The sequence below is a fragment of the Agelaius tricolor genome, unplaced genomic scaffold (genome assembly GCF_023055355.1).
Source record: "Agelaius tricolor isolate 1412-34295 unplaced genomic scaffold, bAgeTri1.0.p SCAF_7, whole genome shotgun sequence".
In the NCBI taxonomy this organism is placed as follows: domain Eukaryota; kingdom Metazoa; phylum Chordata; class Aves; order Passeriformes; family Icteridae; genus Agelaius; species Agelaius tricolor.
Genome location: NW_027269267.1, coordinates 14,222,220 through 14,249,551, shown reverse-complemented (window position 1 = coordinate 14,249,551; position 27,332 = coordinate 14,222,220). Strand labels below are relative to the sequence as shown.

At 39.9% G+C, this 27,332-nt stretch overlaps 1 protein-coding gene across 6 annotated transcripts; it reads right to left on the bottom strand.

The window, feature by feature from the left end:
• Nucleotides 1-403: 403 nt before the first annotated feature.
• On the bottom strand, nucleotides 404-23,746 carry ACOT9 (acyl-CoA thioesterase 9). 6 transcript variants are annotated; one of them, XM_071430387.1, is made up of 16 exons: nucleotides 23,238-23,746; nucleotides 21,722-21,813; nucleotides 20,134-20,160; nucleotides 17,141-17,186; nucleotides 13,434-13,604; nucleotides 13,304-13,341; nucleotides 11,335-11,418; nucleotides 10,651-10,754; nucleotides 9,782-9,855; nucleotides 7,661-7,728; nucleotides 6,586-6,697; nucleotides 5,443-5,533; nucleotides 4,582-4,667; nucleotides 3,714-3,801; nucleotides 3,376-3,526; nucleotides 404-3,100 (listed from the first exon to the last, which is right to left on the bottom strand). In XM_071430387.1, the coding sequence occupies exons 1-16, from the start codon at nucleotides 23,249-23,251 to the stop codon at nucleotides 3,042-3,044; spliced, it is 1,305 nt and encodes a 434-aa protein (XP_071286488.1). In that variant the 5' UTR covers nucleotides 23,252-23,746; the 3' UTR covers nucleotides 404-3,041. The 6 variants fall into 6 exon arrangements, with proteins under 6 accessions (XP_071286488.1, XP_071286486.1, XP_071286489.1 ...); XM_071430385.1 differs by lacking the exon at nucleotides 23,238-23,746 and adding an exon at nucleotides 22,836-23,208; XM_071430388.1 differs by lacking the exon at nucleotides 20,134-20,160.
• Nucleotides 23,747-27,332: the final 3,586 nt, after the last annotated feature.

The window sequence follows — 27,332 nt, the reverse complement described above, 5'->3', positions numbered from 1 at the left end:
ATGGTCCCTATTTGAAAAAGGGCTACCAGAAGCTGTTACATGAAGTTTGAGTGATTTTAGTACTTTTTTAACCACAGAAAAATAAAAACATTTGAAACAAGGCATTCCTTTGGGCCCTGAGTTCAGCCAATCCTACAGAAATCTCCTTTTATATCACTATTAAATGAAAGGGTAAGGAGACACAATCCTGCTCCTCCTCACTTATTCCAAGAAACAATGGGCACAGACATTTTCTTCCTGCTACAGAGCCACAGTCAATTAATTTTGTTTAAAAAAATTGTATGGTTAAGCTTACTATAAATAAAAAGATTTTCTAGCAGCTCCTTTAGGCTTCTGTGGTAATGGTTAGTCACCTACAGCAGTGACAGGCTGGATAGAAGTTGCAACATAAACCCAACATGAATTACTATGTTGAAATATTTTAATTCCAAACGTGAGATCAGAGAATATTTTTCTCCCGTACACACAAAGGCACAAAGCAGCATGCATACCCTTGAACAAAGATACCAGAGAGGGGACAGCTTGGAGTCACCATCTCGAGGTAAAAAATACATGAGTACATATACATAGCAATAAACAGAAAAGCATTTATCTTTTACATATGTGCATATACACACACACACATTTTCTGTATGGCTTCATATACATTCTGAAACTACTGTCATTGTGGTATATGATTAAGTTATCATGAACTTTGAGAACACATCAATTCTTCTACACATCTTCATTTGTGGCATACTGCATCCAAGGTTCCGATGTCACACCTTCCTCCATACTCTATTACCTCTTCTTCTCTCCAACCCCTTCCCAAAGGCTGAATTTAAAAATTATGATAAATTTATCTTTAAATGCAGCTGAAAAGTCAGTGGAGGATGAATTTGGCATCCCCTTAACTTATGTGTGTTATAAAAAAGTGATCTGGATAGGATCACTGGGTCAGTGATAAAAACCTGCAGATACTCAGGAGGAGAACATAGTTCTGAAATAAATAGGAAGGCAGGAAATGAAAGGATCTATTTTTTAACAGTCAACATTGATCCCTGCAACAAGGGGGAAGAAGCTGAGATACAATTTCAGTTCTTTATTTATGTGGTCAGTCTAATAGAGTCAGTTTTAAAAAGGAAAAACCCAGAAAGTACAATTTATCTCCACAGCATCATAACCATGAAAGATTTTAATGTCAAAGAGCTGAGTCAGCACTGGAGTGTGGCTGAAGAGAAACTATGGAAGGAACCAAGAGCTTACCATCAGAGCAATGCAATAATCTGTTCTGGATCAGGCCATACCCCTGTACCTACTCTGGAAAACAATCTAACTTACCCAATGCAGCAGCTGAATCTTAAGAAGGAAAGGCTGATATGTAACATGCTGATTATTACAATGCTCTATTACAATTCCTTACAGGAATAGCAAAGAGCTGCTAGGGGTTATGAACTTCATGCCATCCTAGCACCAAAGGAAATGCTCCTAATTGTGACTGTCTCAGGTTTCTTACTCAGAAAGAAAAGCTCAACATGCTACTTAATTTTGTCAACATGGTCCATGCATCTGTGCTGATTGACATAATCACTATTTGCTGCATCCTCTTTTCAAAAGATTTTAAACCTCACAGGGAAGCCAGAATCCATGTATTGTAAGACATCACATTTCTGTTTAACCCCTGAGCCCAACTCCTCTTTGGGTGTCCTGATCAATCTTGATGTGAAGGTACCAGAGAACCAGTTTCATGCTTGTGACATACTCACTGCTAAAAGTTGATGCCTCCCATCCACTCAGCTTCCTGATTTCAAGAAATTGGGCTTTATGTGCCAGAAATTGGATATTATTTAACTTTCTCCGTTACATCAAAAGCACTTCAGTACCAAGTACTCTCTTCCTGTTATGTATTTGCCATAGTTATGACCACCATAGTGTCCCCTCTGTGTTGGGGAAGTTCTCTGTCCTTCACAGGTAAACTTGACGACTTTTAGAGCTGTGCAATATTCATACTGCACTTCAGTCCAAGGGAATAGATAAATAATCCAGCTGAGGAGAACACTGTCCCCTAGCTGTACAACCCCTCAGTGGGATAAAGATCCCATCATTCAGCAGCTGACCTGGCAGCTGCTCAACACAGATTCTCAAGACCCCTAACTGCAGCACCAAACATCACCATTACCATTTGGGCAGCATTTTACCTTTTTTGTTCCCAGTCCTTGACAAACAAAAATGTTCTGTTCTACAATGCTATTTCCCAGTCCCATCCAGTCCCACCAGTCAGATCTCTAGTCTCCAAGCCATGAGAAATAATTCACTAAGGAACTCACAGTTATATATTAAAACAAAAAAAAATAGAAGAGGCTGGCAAGGACACAAACAGAGTGCCAAAAAATAACCATCTAGCCACCTATTTTCATTGCAAAAATCAGTTTCCTCCCAAGGGAACATGAAAACCATCCAAACAGAAGCTGCAATAACCTGGTAAAATCCCCAGTGATGGGAAACACCTACTTTCCATTGTGCACACACTACTGAGCCTCTGCTGCTGCTTAGATGCACGTGTCCTTGTTCAAAAAGGAATTATGACCCTTAACCTAATTTACACAAGAATGGAGGTCAAATTGCTTCACCTGTGTGTATCTACTTATTGCACACCTTTTTCTGACAGAACTTCTATCAGGGAAATACAAAAGAGAGCTACTAAGGGAAAGGCAGCAGATGGTGACAAGACAGCCAAGATTGCAATGAGATCTCTCAAAGTAGACAAAGAGAGTCTCTCCAAAGCCTAAGACTGCATTTTCAGCCTCTTTTCCTAGCATTTGCATGTAAAAGATTTCAACAAATTCTAGTAGTAAAGAATAAAAAATCCAAATATATGCAAATACATGAAAAGTACTGAAAAGGCAGGTTTTGGTGTGGAGTTTGGGTTTGGTTGGTTTGGTTTTGGGTGGTTGTTGGGTTTTTCTTTGAGTATTACAAGCACCTGTCCATTAGGCACCTCTAGTGCCAGCTCTTGCCAAGACAGCATGCTGGTGCACTGCTGCTGCAGCACCCCGTGCCTGTCAGATTTCTTTCATGACTGCAGTAAAGTGTCGCTTCCCATCTAAATACAACATGGACTCTGAAATAAAGGGGAGAAAAGAGAGAACCACATTAGTAGATGTGTATCAATACTCAGCAACTACAACTAAACAGACTGGCAAAAGGAAGAAGTAATCCACACTGTCATCAAAGCATAAAATCTATAAAATCTATCTATTGCCATGCAATCCTGATGAATTATTTAAATGCCAATAGTTCATCTATTAAAATGACCAGTGTTCTAAGAGAAACAAATTTTGTAAAAAATCTTTTTTTTACAGAATTATGATGACAACATATTAATGGGATACTTGCCTCCATATGTCTTAGGTACAACTTGTGGGACCTCATTTTCTGATATAAATGTAAAATGGAAAATATTGGTCGTATGGTGCTCCTTGGTATTTGCATTGTAAACTTCACTGTGTACTCGAATTTGGATGTAGTTTTTTTCTGTGTAACAGACCTATACAGTTAAAACAAGAGTTAAAGATTGTAATTTATCAGCAGTGCTGAAAACTGTAACAGATTTCATTATATCATTTAACAAGAAAAGTCACACACTCTCATAACATGTTGTTCATTATCAGTGAGTAACATTGGTGATAGCAAAGACAAGGTTTGCTCCTTTTCAAAAGGAAATCAACTCCTACCTGTCCAGAAAGCAGTAATAAGGATCCAACTTCTACTGGCTTCTGAAACATGATATCATCAACAGATACGATAAAGGGTCTGGAACCCCTGAGGAAACAAAAGAGAAATTTCTTCTCATAAAAGAATAAAAGGGATGTTTGCAAAAATTTAAAATATCTACTTGTCAGCATTTTAATGAAGGTCATTAGAGAATAAATCTCTTCTTAAACAGAGGCAACAGAATAGTAAGGAGTTATGTCATCATTGGAGGAAATCTCTCACATCAATGAAGTACACACTTTCTAAAGATACATTAATGCACCATTATTGTATCTTATAACTTACACTTGCTGGACAATCTTCATGCCATCATTGCTCAGGCATAAGTTTTTCAAGCACTGACACAAACCACTTAACTTAATATCAGGCATTGCATACCCCATTAAACTTATACATAGACCTTTGCTGGGTGATGACTTCAGCCACACTTCCTAAGCTCAAGCAGTTAACAGAAGAAGTTTAGAACCCACTCCTCTTGTGTACTAAATGGAAAGATGTAATATTTATTTAATAGAATAAATATGTTATATGGTTATAAAGTCTATCTCAATAGCTTGGTAAGATAAAAGAAAACAGAAAATTGATGTATTTTTTTTCTTGACAAGTAATGCTTAAAACCCAAGCTCCAAGGAGCAAGATGCCAATCTCTTTGTAAATATGATAGATGCTCCAAGTACAGCAGCACTGTACACTAATAGTGCACGATTCCACCAGACACCTAAGTATTTTCAGCTCAGATTGTCATTAGGTTGGTTAGCTTGGGTCCCCAACCTCTGTGTATGAGCAAAATGCTCTGGATTATATAAATATTGAAGGTCCACAACTCACCCATAGCTGCAAGCAGTTGCCCATCCCAGTTCAAATGCCTTTCTCATGAGAAAACCCCCAAAGATCCTATTGAAGATGTTCCGTTCCTGCACAAAGAAACAAATACCAAATGCTTTTCAAAGCCTTGTGTTGAAGTCTGCAATTCAGTTCACAGTATTTAACAGAAGTCCCAACACCTGAACATATAAAAATCACTACTGAAATATGTATGCAAAATTCAAAATGCCCAAGGCAACTTTACTTAGTAGGAGCTCATCTGACTAATTTGACAGCATAAGATAACAATTCAAAATTGTATCAGCAACCAAAGGCAAAACTTTTTGCAAACACTTTGCAAAGGAATTTCTTTACACAGAATGAACAGTCTGGTAAGAAAACAAGGTCATTAAAAATCATCCATTTTGCAGGGGTAATCCAACCAAATAACAAAAAACTGGCAAAAGAAACTAGGCTCTAAATTTCAAGGACTGCAGAAGCCAAACAAAATAATGATTTGATTAATCTTAGGCAAAAACTCATAGTCATAGAATGGTTTGGGTTGGAAGGGATCTTAAAGACATCTAGTTCCAACCTCCTTGCCATAAGCAGAGACACCTTGCACTAGACCAGGTTGCTCAGAGCCCCACCCAGTCTGGCTCTGAACGTTTCCAGGGATGGGGCATCCACAAATTCTCTGGGCAACCTGTTCCAGAGCCTTACCACAATCACAGTAAAAATTTCTTCCTAATACCTATTCTGAACCTCTCCTCTTTCAGTTTAAAGCCATTACTCCTTGTTCTTTCACTGTGTTCCTGTAAAAATTCTCTCTCAAAGTTACTTCTTAAGTAACTTTCTGTAATACATTAATATTTTTCAAAATACCTCAGGATGGCAAATCTCCAGGCCTTTTAGCTTTGCATCTTCAATCCACACTGAATTGGGTGGTAATTTACGGCTCCGGAAACTCACTGTCCTTTGGAAGAGACAATAAACTTTACAGTCCACAGAATTAGCAGAATTCAGCATGCCAAAAAAGCAGAAACAGCAAATGCAGACACATACTAAAAAAAGCCACAAAAATATAGAACACCAAAATAAACCCAAAACATTAATGGTATCACTAAACAGTGTTCCAGCTGACCTTGAAGCCTTATCGAAAGCTGTCCTTCGATTTGTTACTGCAATAAACTTATGCTCCTGATCTTTCAAAAACTTCTGCTAATGTGCAAGTTTATGTGAATGAAGAGGCTTGAGAAAGGTACATGAAAGGAAAGATGAATCACAACCACAAAGTGCACTCTTTGTCAGAAAAGCCTTGCTCTGTTTTTTAAGTCATAATAGGAAATAAAAGCACACAGTGAGCTAATGGAATAATTCAACATCAAACACGCAAAGAGTTTTTGAAGTTTTCAAACCCAGACAGAAGTACAACCACTAATTTTAAGAGAAAGCAGGTCTGCCCTTGGTAAACAGCTTTAAAAATAACAATTGTATAGGCTAATAAGTCACAGAAATGATAAATTATTGTAAATACAACACTGCACTAATGTAATTAAACATTGTTCTATCGCTGTTGGCATCAGATGACTTCACACCAATCTCAAGTACAAGAAAAGCATGCCAACAACTCCCTCAAATAATGTTGTCAAGTACTGTATTTAAAACACATTGCAAGGTTATTTGGTTAAAAGGTGACCAGTTCCTGCCCTCACCGTTTTTTAAATTAGATATCATGGCAGAAAACCGATTGTGCAAGTCATGAGTGCAAAACCATTCAATTCTCTTATCTGCTTAAACATTATTAACATTTTTCCTCAAAATTATTCCTAACAGCTTGTTTAGAACAACAGAAGACTGCTCTAAGAGCTGCAGATTTCATATTAAAGTTTGTAACTGCATTTCAAATAAATTGCCACCGAATTTAAATGAGCATTTATTGCAGACTACTCTGTTATGAATGCCCACTCAAAAGGCAATTTTCTCTTCCACAAGATGTTAGTTCTCCTTCACCCCTCCCCTTCTTGCCTTGGGTCCAGTGTATTAAGGAATATGTCATGCACAATGTTTCTTTCTTCTGCAGTGGGAGCCATTTTCAGTAAGGAAGCAGTGCTGAATTCAATCCTCTTCAGCTTGTTCACTGAATATTAAAAAAAAAACCAAAAACAAAACCATAGTGTTAAAGTTCAAAGAAAAAACAAATAATGGCTCTGAAGATTTTAACCTGAAATCAACCATCTTTCCATTTATTTTTCCTTTTCCCCCATAAGTTAAAAGCTGTAACTTCATGGTGCTATAGATCCAAAGAGAAATTTGGCTCCAAAGAGAGTTTTGACTGCAGTGAAATAAAAATAAAGCAGAAGTTCACTAGTACCTCACCAATGTGATGAAGAACTTCTACACATATTTTATGACACCCACACACTGTTCCTACAGACAACTTGAGTACTGCCCTCAAAGTACAGAACATATTTAACAAGAAACCATACAGAACAACCAGCTTCAGGTTTTGCCAATGGCACAAAATGAAAGTTTATGACAGAACTCATTACCATAGGCTGCAGTGATTGAAATTTTAGCTTAAGAGCTCTTCTGTCCAGTTTATTCAGTCTTCAGTGTTTTTCTAATTCTCCACTTAAAAACCCCAGCTTGAAACAAATGAGGATGGAGCTACATGCTCCTTCCTCTGCTCTCCCCCTTTTTTTTCCCTGAGTTTCTTTCCAAAAAGAACATGGGGACCCAGACAGGTGAGGAGCTGTGATGTCCTGCAGGCCCACCATGGGGTAATCAGCTGGCCAGAGTGTTAGGAGCCCCTGTGCTGCACTCAGATCCAAAGCAGGGGGAGCATCTTGCCAAGGGAGAAGTCCAGAGGGTGTGCAGAGCACGTCAGGAGTGTCTGTCAGTTTAGCCAAAGAGTTTCCAAGCATGTGGTAGCAGGCTTTTCAACTCTCTTACTCTACTGACACAAACGAGACAGAACAAAAATCTGATTTTAGACAAATTAGGAATATTTCTAAGTAGCAGAATTTCTGAACTTTTCTTCCTCCCAGCTATTAAGTTGAAACTGAGGCAGATGTGCATACTACCAGGAAATATGACATACATTCCCCTTGCTTGAAGATTTCTTCCTCCTCAGGGCTCTCAGGAATGAGTGGATTAACAAATGCTGGCCTATGGACAGGAAGGTATTTTTAAGTTACAAATTTTACAAGAATTTGTCCCATAAATACATTGTAACAGTCTTCCATTTCTGCTCACATACACAGTACAAGATGAAATTACATACTTCAGGTTATATGATAAAAATAAATATGGCTGCCAATACAATATGACATTAGCTTGAGGTCTGAAGAGGCAGTTAAATGATCCAACCACCACCTAGTGCAATCAGGAAAGACAAAGTAACACATCTATGGTTCTTAAGAAGCTAAAATTGTACTCATAAATTATAATGAAAATTGTTCAAGAATAAAGCTGTTCAGAAACTCAGCAAATGAAACGTGATGATCTAGGATAGTTTAAACCAAAACTTGACTGGTACCATTCCTCCTGGAATAGAAGAAGCACAGTGCTGGAGCCAGCAAGTGTTTTTATAATCTACATGCTCCCTTGACAGCCTTATCAACAGCCAAAAGCTGTTTACCACGTGTACCACTTATCAAAGGTTATGACATGCCTTGAGCACAACATTTCTATGTTTATTCTACTGCAAAAATCAGTTTACTTTAACCTAATTATATAACATTTAATTATTTGCACAAGTAAAGACAAACACTTATTTTCAAGAACTGTTCTTCCCCATAGTTTCTAATTATTATATTTTAACTTTCAACATTTATATAAATGCTGAGAACAACATACATATACATACATGCACACACACAGAGACCTGCTGAACAATTCACCTCTACCCCTAGCCTTTACTTGGGCTGGCAACAAGAGGCAGAGAGGTGCTTTTTTCTTACAACAAACTGATCTTTCCTGGTTTGCTAAACCTCTGGATTTTGGACATCCACCAGCTCCTTCTCCATCACAGAGCTCACTTCCCCTCGGCTCAGCACACATCAGCTCTCCTGGCCAAGCCCCAAGCTGCTGAAATACCAGTTTCCCAAAGCCACACAATGCTGTTTCTGTGGGGCTACAGCCAAATTAACATATCCTGTATGTCTCTGAAGGGTTTTGACCTCACATAAATACCCTCCTTATATGGACAGAATGCTTCCACAACACAGCTGGCCTGTGGCCAGCTAGCTTGTACAACAGCCAAGGAAGTTTGCATCTATCTGCACAAGTCCATGTAGTCTTGTCCTCAGTCAATCTCCTACTGTGTAATTACATTAGGTTTGATGTCATTATTTTGAAAAATTAGTCTTTAAAATGGGAACCATAATATAATTTGTTTTCTTAATGTATAGTATATTCACTGTTTCTAGGTTTTTTCCTTCAAATCTGAAGGAAAAAAATCTAGAAACTACTTCTAATGTTATCAGGACCACATAATTATATCAAATAAAACCCCTTCGTTAAACACATCTTTGTTAAATACAAGCAATTATTTAAGCTAATTAGAAACAGAGAAATGTTTATTACTTGGGCAGGCTATATAGGAAAGAGGTAAGAATTACAGCCAATTTTTCTCATGCTGGAGTCATAAACCTAGAGGGCAACTGAGAAGCCTTTTAATCCAATAGCTAAGGAATTATAGGGAAAGTAAAACCAGAAAAATAACAAAATAAATGTCTGGGGTTTTTTATGTTCTGTGGGAATTCTTAACAGTTTCATTTTAGTTACACAAGCAAGTTTTAACCTGAATTATTCTGATTACACCTATTAAGTGTCTATCAGGGAATTAATGGTATTAATCACTCAAAGACTATTTAACCACTGAAACTCAATCATTAATTCTAACAACTACTAGAATGCAGGTGGGTTTCTAGCAGACTCATTCACTTCTGTGTTCATTCAGAACAGTCACTTAAACACACAGAAAAATCTGGTTTAAAAAAAAAGGGTCAGATCCCAAGACTACCAGCAATTCTTGGTATCATGACTGCTGAAGTCTGAAGCTTGTCACAGGAAAGTTAACACTTGCAAGCAGGAAGTATCAACTATGTGGTTTATTTACCACCTACATTATATGGTTCTACACATACAGAGCAAGCTGCCATGTTTGCCATTTTCAGCACAGCAGAAGTCAGGAAAGTTTTCCCATCCTACAAATTACCGTTTGTTCTCTGGGTCCCGGGCCACCATGACAAAGGTTGCATCTAACACAGGGCTGTAATCACCATCATGTTGCTAAAAGAGACATGGAAAAATACATTCCTGAGCTCTAAAATTGGAAATGTGCTTAGCAAGCTATTTAGTTGACATAAACTATTCAATCATACTGTTAATTCTGCTTATTTTCACTTTCTGTCATTCCTTCCAACACCTCTCACAATCGGTCAAAGATAAGGAAATAATAAAAACTTTCATTTCAGGAATTCTGCAATGTAAACATTTACCAGGGAATGCTTATTAAAAACTTTGAGCAGGGAGGAGAGGAAATCAACACTGTCATTGTAAAAGGACCCACTTTACCTTTACTCTGAGAAATGCCATAGTTTTTTTTTTATATATACCACTAATTGCCACTAATGCCAGCACTGTAAGGAGTTCAGAACAAAAAGGTGTAACATTAGCTTCTACATCAGAGACTTTACTTAAGGAGAACAACTGAATTTAAAAACTGTACCTGTTTACCTGAATTGTCATAGAATCACAGAATGATTTGGGTTTGAAGGAACCTTAAAGACATCCTGTTCCAATCCCCCTGCCATGGGCAGGGACACCTTCCAAGATCAGATGGCTCAAAGCCCCATCCAACCCAGCCTTGAACACTTCCAGGTATGGGGCATCTCTACTTCTCTGGGCAACCTGTTCCAGTACCTCACTGTCCTCACAGTAAATAATTTCTTCCCACTCTCTCATCTAAACCCATTCTCTCAGTCTGAAGCCATCCCCCCTTGTCCTGTCACTATATGCTCCTGCAAATTTCCCCTGAGGCACCTCATGCCCGTTGTAAGATGGAGAGAAGTCCCAGGAACCAACCTGCAGCATGTGCATCCTCACTTCCATGGAGGTCTTCCCAACCCAAGAAACATTGCCTGTGAATTTGATGTCACAGTCTGGATGTATAATCTTCTGGCACAAATCTACAAGACAAACATTAGGGGTTACTGGAGACAGATCACTCACAACTAATACTAGACAGGCCAGATTTCCTAGGACCTTTATGTGATCAGAAAGTGGCAACACACACAAAGACAACCCAGAAAAGACAGTTGGTGCAAGGGACTACACTGCTTGTCTGCAGTTTCTGCCTCTGCAGACTTTTGAAACCAGAACAGGAGTAGGAAGGAGACACAGAGGTGGACAGCAGATCCAAGGGAGTGTTCAGCAGAACAGGCAACACAAGCAAGGTCCAACTCACCAGAACAAACTCTGTTCAATAATGAAGCTAAGAATCTGCACACCAAAATAAAACTAAACACAAAAGCGCAGGAACCATTAAGTTGCATTTTGAAGGGAAATGACATGAAATGCTGAAAAGCATCTACAGAAGCCTCTTCCCACCTCTTGTCAACAAAAGCCAGAAAACTTCAAAGCTAAAACATGAAGTGAACTAAACAGGAGTGAAAAAGGTATCCTCAATAACAACCATGAGAAGGCAGTAGCTGATGAAAGAGTAAGACAAGCAGATGAAACTATTGTATTTACTAAATTGCCACTTACTGATTTTATCCACCAGAGCTGTAACTATGGACAAAGGAGACCTCTGCTGCATTTCCTGCTTGGTGTGAGTGTAGCAGATAAGAACTGTGAAGAGATCAAAAATGGAGCCAGCTCTTTAGCAAAAACTTAAGTGGAGCAGATCAAAGTCATCTTTGCAAAGCATAAGAAAACACAAACTAAAGTATCCTACTATAGGAGAGCAGAGCTTCCACATCTTCATGTATGTAACACATGGGATTGCTATAAAGAAAACAGCAGCAGCTACCTCAGTTCTCTGCATATTTACTTACTACAAAGATAAATTTAACTAAGCATTTTAAACCAGCTCATCACTTGACTTCCAATCCCACACAATCTCTTCGCTCTACCTCAGCAGCTCCCTGTCTCAGACTCTCCTAGTTTCTGTTTTGATTTCATGAAGGCTGTCTAAGGATACATGCTATCTGAGGACTTTTTAAATACTGATTCCTTTAAAGAGGTGGAGATTAAATAAACTGTGCCTTACAGGCACAAAACCATAGTCAGAGGTATTTATCACACTGCAATTACTACTAGGCAAACCACTACTTAAACTAATTAGCTTTGTTCATAAGAGGACATCCAAGTAAATAGACTCCTTGGAGTAATTCAAGGCTGCAAAGATGTGGTTTTTTCCTAGTGTTCATGTAATTTTCACTCAATACAGATCTTCATTATCAAAAGTATCTGTCTTGTACTTACTGAGATAAGAGAGAAGGAATCCCCATATGGACCATACACTTCAGAGTTGGACTTAATGATCTTTGTGGGGCCCTTCCAACCAGAATATTCTGTGATCTGTGATCTGGAAGATCTCCATGCTTCCCAGTAATCTAAGATTTTTTTCCCTATGTTTACTGAAGTCACAATTCTAAAACCCGTTAAGCCTATCAACTTATTGTATCAATATGACCACCCTGAATATTGTTTAACTGGGACAGAATCTTGATGAACCCAAAACAATACATCCCCAGTGGGACTGACTGAAGCCCAGTATGACTGTAAACAAAGTAAAGGCATTCTGTGCTGTCACAGGAAAAAAATTAGATCTTCACAGATTTCTGGGGAAATTAAACAAGGCACAGAATGAAAAACAGGCTCATCTCATCTGACAATGTACATGCATTTATTCACTCATTCATTTCTTTCTCTGCCTTCCTCAATTTTGTCCATCTGAACTCTCAGAAGGAACAGAAAAAAGATGTCCTATTCACAACTTCCCCTTATTAAGTACTTAATTCTTTGTCAAAAAACTCCATCAAAAAGTTCCCAACCAGCTATGGAACTAGGATGAAGGAGGAAGTCACGTGGTAATGTTTTAAGAAAAAATATCTCCCGGTTCTATTAACAACCTCACACTTATTACACAAAAGAAAAAGATGGTAAACCTTTCAAGACCACAAATAAGTACTCATTAAATAACTGAGTTGGTTTTACCCTTAACAACAATTTGCAGAACCCAAGAACTTACCTCAACTGTTTTTAATTTGTTCTCAATGGATACATGACATGCTTTCCAGATTATACTCTCTTATATATAATATAAAGATATTTGCATCTCATTAACTGTTGGTATTTGTGGCAATTTTGGTTGAGATTTTTTTTACAATTTAAAAAAATCGTAAGTTTTCATTTTTAATATGCACTCTGCAAATTTTCTCTGAGTTCACACTGAAAATGCAAATTCATAATTTGGGATCCCCTTTCAGTAAATTATTTTTGTAGCTGGTCCTTTAAAAATCTGACAGAGGCAGGAAGCCAAACAATTTTGCATCCATCTATTCTTTATCATCCTTCCTTCTCTTTCAGTACCAGTGTCTTCTTTTTTTCCTTCCTTCTGAGATGGCAGAATTATGGGTTTCCTTCCAAGGCCCTACTGTGTCACACCAACCAGTGCTCAGCAGTAATCAAACTCACTTTGTGCAGCCTTTACAAAGGCATAGGTACATACCTCCTAAACTGTCGAGATCTTCAAGTATCCTTCCAAACCTGCAATATAGGAGATTGACAATGAAATAATTACATACACGGCAAACAGAAGTTAACAGTTTCCTGTAGGTGTAACATGGTTGCTTTGTTACCTTACACTGTTGTGTACATTCAGGTATTTTTCTCTTATTTCAGGCTGACTTCCTAGAGGCAGAATAACTTCCAAGTAGCTATCCTTCATTCTCCTAGGAGGGAGATCTTCCTGCCGTTTTGCCAGTAAAGTATGGAGAGCTTTTCTTTCTTGCATTGCTTGCACATGATCCCTGGTAAGAAAAAAACCTTTACTCTGAAGTACAGCAAGAGAACTGAAACCCTAACTAAAAGATGTCACATCAATGATGATCAAAGTTAAAACCAAATCGTAGATACAGCAAGGCACAGTGAGCGTGCCTTGAAAAGAAAGTGAAATGCACAAAATGAGAGATGTTAAGCAAGACTACTACAGAAATCTTTTAAATAGTTTGTGTACAAGTGGCAAGCACATACTCCACACTACTGAGATGAACAAAATGCATCTAATTCTGAATGCTACCAAAATCATTCCCCTTGAAAAGAACAGATCACACATAATTTAACCTATGAGATTTTGTGCATGTCTTCCAGAGCTACAGTACCACACATCTTCCACACTGCCAATTTTAAAGGACTGACCACCAATTTACAATCTCTCTCAAGAAGTAAAGTAGATGCACAGTGCTGGCTAGCACTAATGATGAGTGAACTAATCTCCTAAGACTTGTCATCATCCACAGGTGAATTCAGTTCTAAAAACTGATCCTTTGCAGCATCAGTTCTAAGAGTAAGCTAAAAGACAAAGAAAACTAACCTACTTTTGCTTCTCTCTTTCTACACAGACATCTTAAAATTATAGAAAATTACAGAAAGAAACAACACAGAAAAGGGAGAACAATTCCTTCAGAGTTGCTTTTCCACTTCTTTCCAGTCCACCACATTGGTTCCTTGCACAGGTATCTATCTACAAGATGTAAGTCTTGCCCAACATGGTCTCTTAACTGTTCCAAAGTTTCCTCCCCTTAGAAGTGCAACCTGACTGAATAAAGCAAGTATTTCATAACATCCCTAGAATCTATACCCATCTATTAAAAACCTAAGGGTTAAACATGCAACAGTTCTGGTTGCATAAAGCCAAGCAGTAAGCAAAAATATGGATCCATTTCATAGAGCAAGAGAATGCATAAAACACGAAGCAACCAAACTTAATGTAAATTTCTGGATGCGTGCCATTCCTTCAAGTTGTGCTTGCTGCATTGCTGAGATTTCAGTGACATTGTGTTTAACAAAACCAATTAAAAAAAGAAGAAGAAATAAAGAAAACAACAGAAAACCTTTTCACCAAAAAGAAATTTTGTCTTATGTTTTGACTTTGGATGAATTCTGGGTATTAGCCACTTAATATGAAGGTTTGCTTGGCTGAGTATTACTTCAGAAAGTCAGGCTTCAACATATGTATATTACCTCTTTTCTGTTTAATAAGCTTCGGGAAAATGCAAATAATCCGTGATCAAAGAGAGTGAAAGTGAAGCAGAAAACTTCAGTTAGTTTCATTTGTTTGTTTGTTTTAAACATTAGATGTGGTTTACCTCATCTGGGAAATATGATTACCATGCAGTTTACAGGAAACAGAAAGATAACAGCCTCTGCAGAGGCTTAATGTTAAAAGTTATGCCACTAAACAGAAATGGAATATTACTGGATGACTAAAGAAAGATGCAAGGTTCAAGATGATGCATCCTAATGCTCTTTAAGAAAGTTTTTTCAAGTTCTTTCAGTGAAAGGCTTAAAAGAAATTAATCAAAAAGTAAATCAGAAATTTGTCTACAAACATAAAGAAACCTAACAATAAAAATTTAACTATATTCTGTTTTCACCAGCTCCATCCTGGCTCCTCTGAGATCAGCAGCAGAATTCTTGACTTCCACTTCAGAATGTGTTCTTCAATATGCAGACGTATTAGGCTCAAAGCAGTAACATTTTTCAACAGACAAATACTGTTACACACTGCAGTACTACTCATACAGTAACAATAATTCATCTAAATATTAACTAGCACCTCCCCTAAACATCCTGATAAATGTTTATATATTTCTGAAATAGCCACAACCCCATCTAGACTATATTTAACAATGAACAGATTAATAGTTTTAACTAGAAGTACAAAAACAGAATAAACACGTAAGCAAGGATAAGAATAAACACGTACTTCTTTTTCATAACAAATACAAAATGCCACTGGCCATTACAAGAGAAATCACAAACCAAAGTCTCCTTTTAGCAAAATCAATGGTTAAAGATGTTCCTCCAACACACATTCCTCCTCTCTCCCAGCATTCCAGACATGTACATCAGTCCTTCCCCAGCTCCCTTTCAGGACCCCTATCAAGCTGTTCCTCACATTTGTCCTCTTTAGTCATTCTGTGGCCTAACTCAGTTAAATCCCCAGCTGTTCAGTCTCCACATGTATCAACTCTTTGTCACTCTATTTTTAAAGTGGACTCTCTCAGGCTACACAATCCATGTCCACCAAACCTCTCTGTATTTAACCTGTCATTCTCAAGCATTCCCATCTGTGGTCTCCCTGGCTTTACTTCTTCATTAGTGAAAGGATCCATTAATCTGCAAACCATTTCTGCTGTATTTTGTACAGCATGAGAGAAGTACCTGTCTAAGAAAAACACTGCTGTGGTGATCTGGCCTGTCTGCTCTCCCTCCAGGATGGGAAAAGTGGGGGAAACAAAATAGATGGAAGATCAAACTTGACCAGAGCCCTCCAAAATCTCGAGTTTCAAAAGGCATATGGCATCATTCCTCCTCAGCCATTCAGGGATGTGGGAAAGGCTTTTTCATAAACAATTTCTAGGGCCCTTTCTACCTGACTTGATGAAAAGTTCAAGCCCCCTCATGCTTAGATACTACTCTTACTAATCAAAAATCAGGTTCCCAGATTCAGGCATTTTTGTTAGAATGACTGAAGCTGTGTTTAGATAAACTGAGTCAGAAGGCCTGGACACATCAGACACTTCATCCAGGCACACCTCTCTTCGTTTCCCTATCACTGCACAAAGTGGGAAAAAAGAGCTCAGCAAACACAGTCAAAATTAACAAAACACATGGGACCAACCAAACTGCAATGTGTAATTCCTCCAGACTGCTAAATTGACTTTTCCAGACTGTAACAGCAGAGGGTTACAGTCAACTCTGGCTTATTCAATGTAATAGAGGAGGAGGAAAGTAACTTAAATAAAGCCAAACCAGCAATTATTTAAAGTATATGTAAATTAATCAAAAATTAAGTTCGTGCAGACAAAGGAAATGCTCAAGATGCTCCTGATTAAGGACACCCAGACCCCAAGCTGACAATTTTCCAAAGAGACACAGGTGCCATTTAGAACCAGCCTGGTACACAGTGAACAAGCTCAGCTACCTCTGAATCCAGTGCAGGAGAAATCCACCAGGCAGGCAACCCACCTAGAGATAACTCAGGAGGTAACAGCAACACAGCATTGACAGCCAGACTCTACAGCTCCTAACTCCCACCGGACTCAAAGCTAGTAGGACAATCTGGTAAGCACCAAGATCAGATATTTTGTTTCTACCAGAGAAATCTTAGAAATTTGTGATCCACAAAGTATCAATGCAGAAGCTTTGTTTCAATTACCTTTTAGTGGGATCTTTTATTTCCCCTGACAACAAGCTAACTATTGTTAACTTTCACTACCACAACCCTGAACTCCACCTTGGTTTCACAAATGAAGTAAAGTAGATGTAATGCACACTGTACCTCCAGTTGGTAGATGCTCCCACTATATCCCTCAATTTGCTCCGCACTGGAAAAAAAAGAAATCAAAGCAAATCAAGCTTAGTTCTGCAAGTGATAAACATGAGGTTGCCTGGTGTTAAAGGCAAAATCCTCATCCCAGAACAGGAAAATTAAGCAAATTCATGCAAATAGCAGCCCAGAAATGAAAGTGTGGCCAAATTGACTGCTACTGTTAGTAGGCATATCACAGGAATGGGCTGAGTAACATGATGCCATAGCTTATTGCATATAGTCAACAAAGAGTGTTTGTTAGGGCAATCAGTCACCTCCAGTGCTAATTAACAGCTGAAAGACAGCATGCATCAAGATTAGATTGGGGAATTTTGATGTGAAAATATTAAGCCTAAACACAAACTGTGGAGATAACATAAATCAGAAAGTCATAGAAGAACATAAAAGGGAACAGTGCAGCTGGGAAATGGAATGAGGAGAATACCAATTAAATAATCCCACCCACGAAGGCAGGCAGTATCAGCAGACTGGTTCTTGCCAGCGAGGTTTCATAGCCCAAATTTTAGCAGTCTGAAAGAACACAGTGTTAAGACACTGAAGACATGCCTGTACAATTTATTCTGGCCCTGTTTGCACTCTCAGAGTTAACAGTAGTTCTGCACATGTTTTTCCTAAACAATAATGTACATAAGCATCTTCTCTACTCTTTCTCAAATGAGATTATTAGGTGTGCTAAGGTCCCATCAAATTTACCAAACTACTTCATGGCTGGTGAATGTTGGCTATTTGGAAACATCTGAAAACAAGCAGCAACAATTCCCAAGCTCAGAAGAAAAGCTGAGAATTGTATAGAAGAGATCCCTTGCTTATATACAAAGATCTTTTATACCAGGAGGTTCAACTGTTGGGGACACATCAAGGAAGAGCAACCAAAAAATATCCAGAATTTCATTGATGAAATTTCATTGGTGAAATTGAAAGAGGCTGCTGGTGAGTCACAAGCTGATTCTTTATCAGGCTTGGCATTTTTCAAACTAAATGCCTGATCAGAGTATTCACAGTGATCAGCAAGCTGGCCTATAAACCCTGGAGGAGCCTAGCTGAATTCCTAGGATTTAAATCACATTCCACTCTCTCAGTCAGATCCACTCAGCTCTGCTGCCCTCCTCCTCAGTCACTTCAGCTTCTGCCCAAGTCCCCCCACACCACCACTAGTGCTGTACCCCAAAGCTCCCCTTCCCTGCTCCTTCCCTGCAGCACCCTCAGCCCCTGGCCCTGCACTCCCAGCCTGTTTCTGCTCTGCCTGCCTGCCAGAGAAGCACCAGCCTGAGCCAGAGGCAGGCAAGGGAATGACTGCAGCCAGCACATGGATCCAGTGACTCACCAACAGCCAGCAAACACCAGTGTCCATGCCTGACTCCAGCACCAGCTCTGGCACCCTAACAAATCTCTCATTTGGAAGCCAATTCTAACAAAATTTGTGGAAATATGTTTCTCTTTGAGACTGGTGGCTCATCTATTTTGGTTGACATCAACAAAAGGTTATGGAAGATGAGGAAGACAAGAAGATAGGCAGACAAAGACAAAAAATAGATTGCTTAGACCTCATTTCTTTAGAAAATTAGACTAAAAACATGTTTTGAAATTAGAAGACTTCTACTACTAATTCTAAGAACAAAAAAATTTCAAGGAGAGAACCTGATTGAAAATCTTGAGAGTTGACTTCTTTTGGAAACAGGGAAGGTCTTATTCCTTTTTCCTTAAGCAGCAGCAGGCTTACAGAATAGGTATTACTGTCTTGTTACTCATACTCCACCTGTGAAGCTGCCATAGCATGCATTTGATCAACACAGTGTTAGCAGAAACACTGTTACAGCTTCTAGAACACAAAACATCAAGTTTTCAACAGTGTGCAGACTGTGCTGGGATGGACAGGGAATAAACAGCACTTTCTCTTTGTTTAAACTAAACTCATCTTCCTTTTCATCTCTAAAGAGGTAAAAAAGCTCTGAAAAAAAAATCTCGGGTTGAAACCTGCAAAAATATCTACAAGCTGTTAGTCCCATTTAATACATCTGATTTCAGTTTTAGGCATAAAAATAAATATTTTCCAGGCTAAGAAAACATTAAAATGTTTATCTTGACAATAAAAGGGACAAAATGTAAAGTGTTTCTAAATGTTGGAAAAGCCATGTAATTATGAACTGTAAAATGGACAAAACTGTCCATTTTACAGTTCATAATTAAATGGCTTTTAACTTTTTCCTTTTTTTCCTTCTGGGAAGACCATCCTGCTCTTCTAGATATTAGAAATTTAAGTAAGTAACAACAGAAATTTAAGTAAGAAAATTAAGCACAAAAATCTATAAGCTATTTCTTTTCTTATCTGGCAAATGTCTCAAGTGTGTAAAACAGTTATAGCAAATGGGGCCTCTCCATAGTGCTCACATAGCATATTGCACAGTATCTCCTAAACTGGCATCAGTGGATCACCAGTGCCACAGCAGCAGGGTCTGAGTTTATTTGCACTGTGCTGTGGAAAAGGACACGAGGAGGGCAGCTGGACAAGACACTGCATTTACCTCCACCAGTGAGATCCATGCCCCTCGTGCTGATGCCTCCCCAGCTGCATCCAGGTTCAGGGAGAACACCAGCTTTGGTACAGAGCTTGCTCTGGACTGAGGTGAAGGACACAGATTCAAATGTCTAAAATGAAGCCAAGTACTGCAGGAGCAGCTGCAGTGAGAGATTTTGTAACCCACAAGCCTCTTAGAAAGGTTTTATCCAGCACCGTAGACAGAGTGTGCTGACAGAGATTTAGTGCAACACTGCCACAATTCAGACCAGGACCATTCACCAAAGGCAAAGGGGCTTTAAGCAAGGCAACAGAGAAGAATAACAGCACCTCATTTTTCATCAATGCTAAAGTAAGGAAAAACAGTAGCTGAGTAAGTTTAGTGTTATAGCAAATATTTTAATATGTACAAATTACCACAACACACCATTATTCACATGAATGGGTGACTGTCCTGTGGAGTACAAAACACAAGTTAGATTAACAGTGAAAAGAAACAATGCAATTTACACCTACTAAGGAGTTACCTGATTATTCTACCTGCTTCTGTTCTGCTTAGGCAGATGTTCCTTAATTTTAGTAACTGCAGGCAATCTATCCTTGCCTGATTTACAGTCAGTGTCCTTTTGTTTTCAACTCAGTTTGTGCTTTCCTTTCAAGCCAGCTTTCCAGTTCTCTGTCTGAGTCTGTGTGGCATCTGCTTGCAGTGTATCCCCAAACAATTCTTCAAACTCAGGGCTACCATGTACTGTTGACAAACAGCGTTAACTTTGGAAAGACTATCTGTAGCATTTTTCAGGAAGTGGGATGAGAGTTTTTTCAGAGGAAAATTCCAAAGTCCTGCTTTGTGTATCCTTTGGGAAAGCCATGGAAGAAGTGAGGGCATTCACAATGGGAACCCAAAATTGTGAAAAGGAAGCATGTGAAAAACAAGTAAGAAAAAGTCTTTGGTGTTTTGTGAAAGCATGGATATCAAATTGAAGGTATAGTTTACACAATACTAGAATAGTTTACATATCAGCAAAACTTTGAACAATTTTGAAACAGAATCTCAAATATTTACAGTTATTGTAGTCCACAAAATATTAGTACCCCTTGGAGTACCAGGATGACCTCACTGTTTCACTGTTTTTGCTGGCCTTCTAGATGTCATCATTTCCAAATCTTCAAATAAACACTCAGGGCAAGCTGCAAGTATGCAACATCATGTATCTTTGCTTCACTCCTTTAACCTCCTAAATTGCCATTTATTAACAACAATGAAAATAAGTTCTCTAACAACAAATAACCCTCATTTTCTCTTTTATTGGATAACCAGTAACTGTTGGTGTCTTCTGTTTAGAAAACAAAGGAAAAAAGAAGATCTCAGAAATAAGCAGAACTCCATGAAGGAATTACTTGTAAGTGGCTCCAGCCTTTTTGCTCCTGCCCTTTTCAAAGTACAAGGGATTGGAATGCAAGAAAATCTTTTTTAAAGCTTCTGAAACAGGAGCATTATGGTTTATTACTATTGGAGCACTGAAACAACCTTTCAATACAAAGCTCTATTGACAAGAGCAATTTCATGAGGCAATGCTGCTGATCCGATTTAAGGATTTCTACAAGTTTGTGAAATTGACAGGATTGATGGATTAAAAGTTCTGTACAGCATTATTTCCTCTCAGTTCCCTATTTCTTGGCCATTCTCTCCAGTCTCATTGTACCTATCTGCACTACATGGGCTTTCTATCAAGACCCAAGCTGAGCAGCAGTTATGCTGCCAGAAAAGAACCAAGCTCTGCCAAGGCTGAAGAACCAGAGGAGCCTCTAAATCTGCAGTTTCAATGATTATGGATATTTGTGCCATCCACCTCCAAACATCCAGTGATTGTCTGCTGCTTCCTGCACACTACTACTATGAGCTAACAGACAAGGGCACGTTCATTATCATACTAATACATGGAGGGACATCACCTGGAAAAATAAACTCCTCAGTAACATCATGAAATCTTCCAGAGCACAGCCATCTACCTTACCTTCAGACATGTCAGGAAGCCCTGTGGAGGCACTGGTCCCAAAAGTGAGTGTCCTAGCCAGAACAGAAGGAAGCTTCCTCATGATGCACAACCTATAGGCAGAGCAGAAGAATTTAGTATCATTAAAAATAATCCCACAAAAAGAATTTAGGATTTAATTTTGGAATTATTCTGGTGGTTTCAGAAACACCAGTCCTTATTTTCAGCTTGATTTTTAGAACTAGATACTATCAGTGCAACAGTTCCAAGACAGTTGAAATTCCAACTGATACCTTTTGTTATCTATAAACGAGAAAGAAGAATGCTTCACTGGCAGTAATTGTTTTCTTCACTGACTACTCAGATGCCCCAAGACAACCAACTTAGACTCAACAACAGCTTCTACCCTGTAGCATCTTAACACAGATGGGGTCCATGTGCCTCCAGGAAATCATCCATGACCCTAAACATACACTTCTCCTGCACTTGGCTGGTGTGCATAGCAGTGGAAGGAGGAATATACCAAAAAAGATTTCACAAGGTATCACAAGCAGTTCCATTCAGCTAAGCCTGGTTTTCTCCTCCATGGCTTAGTGCTGCAGCAATTCAAAAAAGCCTAAAGTGCAGGATATAAACCTCTTAGCCATTAAGCAAGAAGGAACAACCGTGAAACCCTTCAGAGAATGTAATCCACCCACAATTCACTAAGTGTTCTTTCTACAAGGTAACTAGCCAGCACTACTCCTCTAGGCAAGCATACCTGTGCTAACACAAAAACACACAGAGGGTGTGTAAATCCCCTTGTGACAGTTCACAGCATCATCCTGACAAGGAATATGGATTGCTGGTCCTTTCTTCCTTTGGGACTGAGGTTCTACCTCAAAAAAGGAAAGGTGGCAGATCCTCAGGCACCAACAGAAAAGCAAGGCCATTTACACATCTCTCTCTCTCTCCCCTTCATGCAAATTTACACTATCTACACATATGTATCATGTACACACAAGCCTTCACTGTCTGCAGATGTTAAGTCCTCATGGAGGACTTAAAAGAGTAAACGGGAGCACAAACACACACACACACACACACACACACACAAAAAAAAAAAAAAAAAAAAAAAAACAAAAAAAAAACCAACCAAAAAAAACTCCGAAGGCAGCGGAGTCCCGTATGCACAGGAATGACGTGGATGGCGATGTGAAACGCCTCTGTGAGTGCTGCAGCCCTTGGGCTCGGCGTGTCATGGCAGGGCCAGCAAACGCCCTCCCGGCACAGCCGCAGCCCGCAGGGCCCCTTCACGCCCGCCCGCTGCCCCAGCCCGGCCCAGGCGCCGCGCCCGAGGCCGCGCTGCCCGCGGCGCTGCTCAAGTTTCGGGGTGCCCCGCCCTGGCCGCGCCCCGAGCCCCTCATGGCGGAGCGTGGCCCGGCCGCGGAGCAAGGGTCGGGGCACGGCCTCCTTGCCCAGGCCCAGGCCCGGGTCCGCCGGGAGCACCATCTCCCCCGGCCGCCATTCCCCACCCGCGCCGGAGGACGCGCCTTACCGGGTGGGCAGCATGGTGCTCGCCGGGGCTGTCACCGCGGGGCCGCGCCTGCCGCAGCCACACGGTCCTCCCGCACCGGCCGCTCCCGGCTCGCCGCGCACCGAAAGGGCTCAGGGCCGGCCGCAGCTGGAAGCGCTCGCTCCGCCGGGATCCCCGGGTGGCACCGCCGGCCCCGGCCTGCCCCGTGTCCCCGTGGCAGCGCGGCCGCTCCCCGGGGCGGAGGTTGGGGCAGGACACCGTTAGTCGTCGGGCGGGCCCGGCAGAGCGGGCGGGTCCTGCCGGGACTCGCTCTTAATAAACATCGTTATTTTTTCTTTTTAATGCTCCGTTTTTTCACTGTGCCGTGAGGAAGGCGGGCTGGCGGCGCTCAGCTGGGCGCTGTGCCCGGAGCCTGAGGCGCGCCCCAGGCCGTCACACGGCCGTGGGGAACACGGCCTCCTGCCCCGGCCCGTCACTTGGTGGCACTGCTAGGGAAGGTAACTGAGAGGCTCGGAATTTCCTAAGGAGAAGAGGTTTAAAATCTTGAAGAGTGACGTTATTAACTCTGTGCAATTCCCTGAAAGGAGGGTGTAGCCAGATGGGGGTCAGCCTCTTCCAGGCAACCAGCGACAGGACGAGAGGACATAGTCTTACCCTGCACCAGGAGAGATTTAAGTTGGACATTAGGCAGAGCAATTTCTTCACGGAAAGGGTGTTTAGACTTTGGAATGAACTGCCCAGGGAGGTTGCTGGAGTCACCGTCCCTAGCAGTGTTTAAGAAAAAGACTGGGTGTGGCACTCAGTGCCGTGATCTGGTTGACACGTTCGTGTGCGGTCACAGGTTGGACTCGATAATCTCAGGTCTTTTCCAACCTAATTGATTTTGTGAAACTAGAGCTGTGTTAAATAAGCTGTGTGCTTTGCACTGGCAAATAATCAACAAGTTCAATTAATCAGATTTTTTTTTTTTTTTTCCTGGGAGCTGGAGAAACTCAGAGCAGCGATGACACGGGGCCTGCACTGGGGTGTGTGAGAGGGGCAGCCCTGGCTCTGGGCCATGACACCCCAGAGCCCATAAGGACCAGAGCAGTTCCATCATCCTGGCTGCACCTCCCCAGGACTGGGATCTATACACGTGTCCGTGCAGCCCGTGGCTTCCACACCAGCCACAATGTTTGTGGTTCTCCCTGGCCATTTCAGCTTGCCAGCAGAACAGTGTATGCAATGAAGGTGCTAAGCACACCTTGCTGAAGACTTAGCAAATGACCAGTGAGATTGGAGGAGGATATGAGAAAACATGTTCTGGCAAACACAAAGTACATTCATTAACCAGAGTATTCATTACATGGAAGGGTAACACCTGAAAACTAAATGGTCTTTAAAGTCCCTTCCGACTGAAACCATTCTGTGATTCCGTGAAAAAGCTGAGGGCGCTGTTGCAAAGCTTCTCACTCATCTGGTCGTGGGAAAAAAAAATGTGGAAGCCTGGTATGCATGCATGCTGAAAGGTCAAAAATCAAGCTGCCATGAAAGAATCACCTCTAGGCAGTGCAGAAAACTGTGCCAAAGACAAAACTGTGACTGTGATACATAATAAAAACACCTCCTCATTGTGCAACCCTCCCTTAGTTATAAGGAAAAAAATACATGTCATAGGTTTCTTTTTAAAGCCTGAGATATTTCCCCCTGATTTAAGTACACTGCAGGATCAGAGCCAAAGGGACTTCTACTGTATCCAGATACAATACTTCTACTCTATCCAAAACTGAGGCCTGGCTGGATTCTTTCCCAACATTTATTTCTATAACTTTTATACCCCAAATAATTTGTACATGGCATAGATGATTTTTGGATTCAGGCAGATAATTAGTTATGTCTAAATCCCAAATTCCATAATTACAAATGGCAGATAAGATGTATTAACCTACAGAAATAGGGTCTAATGATCTAAAATATGTTTTCAAAGATAATGAAGAAAAATTATGGTCCTTTTATTGCCAGCATATGAAAATTCATGTAGCTTTATCACATGAAACTGTTAATTTTGCATTTGCCCTGAATTCTGAGCATTGCTCATGCAGTATTTATTTAGTATTTGTACTATTCTGACAGATTTTTTTTCCATGCACAGCTTAGTGCTGATAAACTTTAATTTTAAATGGCTTGAATAAAACATCAGAAGTAATTGTGAACTCATAAATATCAACACAAGGTCTAAGGATTAGGAAAAAAACGACCAGTGGAAAATGATAAGAGAATCCCAAATGTCCAAAATCATGAAAAATTACAGGTCAATACTGAATATTAACTGCACTTTCTGTATTTTGCTCCAGAGATTTGGCAGGACATACAACTTGGATTGAAATACTTGGAAAAAATTCATTAGCACAATCAAAAATCATTAACTCACTACATTTTAATGTGGAACAAGGAGTTTTTCTCCTTCTCCTCTTATTTATTACAGAGAACCTCTGAGGCATGAGAGAGGCATCCATACAGGAATGCAAGGAATCTTCCTAGCAGCGGAGGAAATCAAAAATTAGAACAGGGGAAGAGAGTTTGATTAGTTGAACAGTAAAGAAAGAAAGCTGGTGCCTACTTTGAGCATTTCTGTCCATCCTCCAAGGAAAGAGACCATTAGAAAATTTAGATGCAAATAAAAACATGCTTTTGATACAAGTGCAGATGGGGTCCCATAACTCTCTGAATAAATTGTTCAGTTGCATTGCTGTGAAAGGATCTGGGGGGACTGGCTTGGCTGTTTCCTGTATCTTCAGACTAGAAAAGCCCTCCATCTCCAGGCAGGATGTGGGGAGAACTGGCCTCAGTCACCACATAACACTCCCTGTACTTTTATTAACAGCTGTTTATAAAAGTTCCTGTTGCATGCTAAAAAAGAAAGTGCTGCTTGCTATTTTGCACACATTTTTCTGTTTCTCTTATGAGTAATATTTAGGGAAAAGACACAGTAAGAATAATAGGAATTATGCACATTTCAGATAGTTCTAACTATTTTATCATCTCAAACACCAAAGTCCAACCCTCTTGGAAATGCAGATGGATTCACAGTCAGCAGGTTCTGCATGGAAGCAGCTGCTGGCTGGTACAGAAGAGCTATATATACATTTCATTATAACAGATTATTTCAACATTGGTTTACCTTAAACACATTTGCTAGCCACCTGCCAGCACACATATTTGAACAATTTAAAAAAATGTTGATCCTTTTCAGGAGACTTGCCACTACTCACTCCTTGGAGAGAAGGGCAGATAGCAGGCTGTGATCACTGAAGGATAAAATCCAAGCCCTGTGCAGGTCATTAAAGATTTCATCATTGGCCTCAGCTATGTCAAGATGACATGAAACCTGCTCAAAGATAAACAGACCAGAGACAAAAGGAAGAAGCTGTAAAACACATGCCCAATCAGTCTGATTAATTCACAAACAGAGTTCTTTGGGAACCTTTTTGTAAAATATTCTTACCATTCTTATTAAACTTACTTATTCTGGGAAAATTCCCCTAATAATAAATAACTAAGTAATTGTACTATAGTCTCTGAGATCTAGATACCTTAATTAGCTATTTTTAATTTTCTTTTTTTTCACTAAATTCTATGCATTTCCTATTGTTTAATGAAACTTTTTGACACATCATGAAATTTTTTTAATATTTTTTCCTTCTGCCTTGTGAATTTGAAAGCTAAATCAAATTAACTGTATTATCTTGAGCAACACAATATCAGCATATTTCTGAGCAAATTAAAGCAGGACTTTCAAAAACAGTCAAGGGAGAAAATATTTGGGTCTTTTTTTGCTGAGACTTCAGCTTCTAAATCATGTGACTTTTCTGACTTGAGAAGAAAGAAACCAGGCACTTTGCATTCTTACACAGCAGTAGGTTTCCTGATAGTGTGACTTCCTCATTGTGAAATGCAAAACAAAGAGAGTTGAGACAACACAAAGGCTGTTGTCTCTCACAGAAACAGTATTTCCGATTTCTGATTCCAGTCTAATCATTTCTAGGGAATGAAAATATCTGTATTCCTTAAATAAGCTGAGTCTGTTCTTTGGTAGTTTATTCAGATTGAGTCTCCCTACTAAACACCCTGTCCTGA

Coding starts and splice junctions, on each gene's coding strand:
- ACOT9 (XM_071430385.1), bottom strand. CDS start 23,191: ATGGTGCTCCCGGCGGACCCGGGCCTGGGCCTGGGCAAGGAGGCCGTG. Junction 20,161..21,721: donor GCTTCCTGACATGTCTGAAG/GTAAGGTAGATG, acceptor TGTACTCCACAG/GACAGTCACCCATTCATGTG. Junction 3,101..3,375: donor TGTACCTAAGACATATGGAG/GCAAGTATCCCA, acceptor CCTTTATTTCAG/AGTCCATGTTGTATTTAGAT.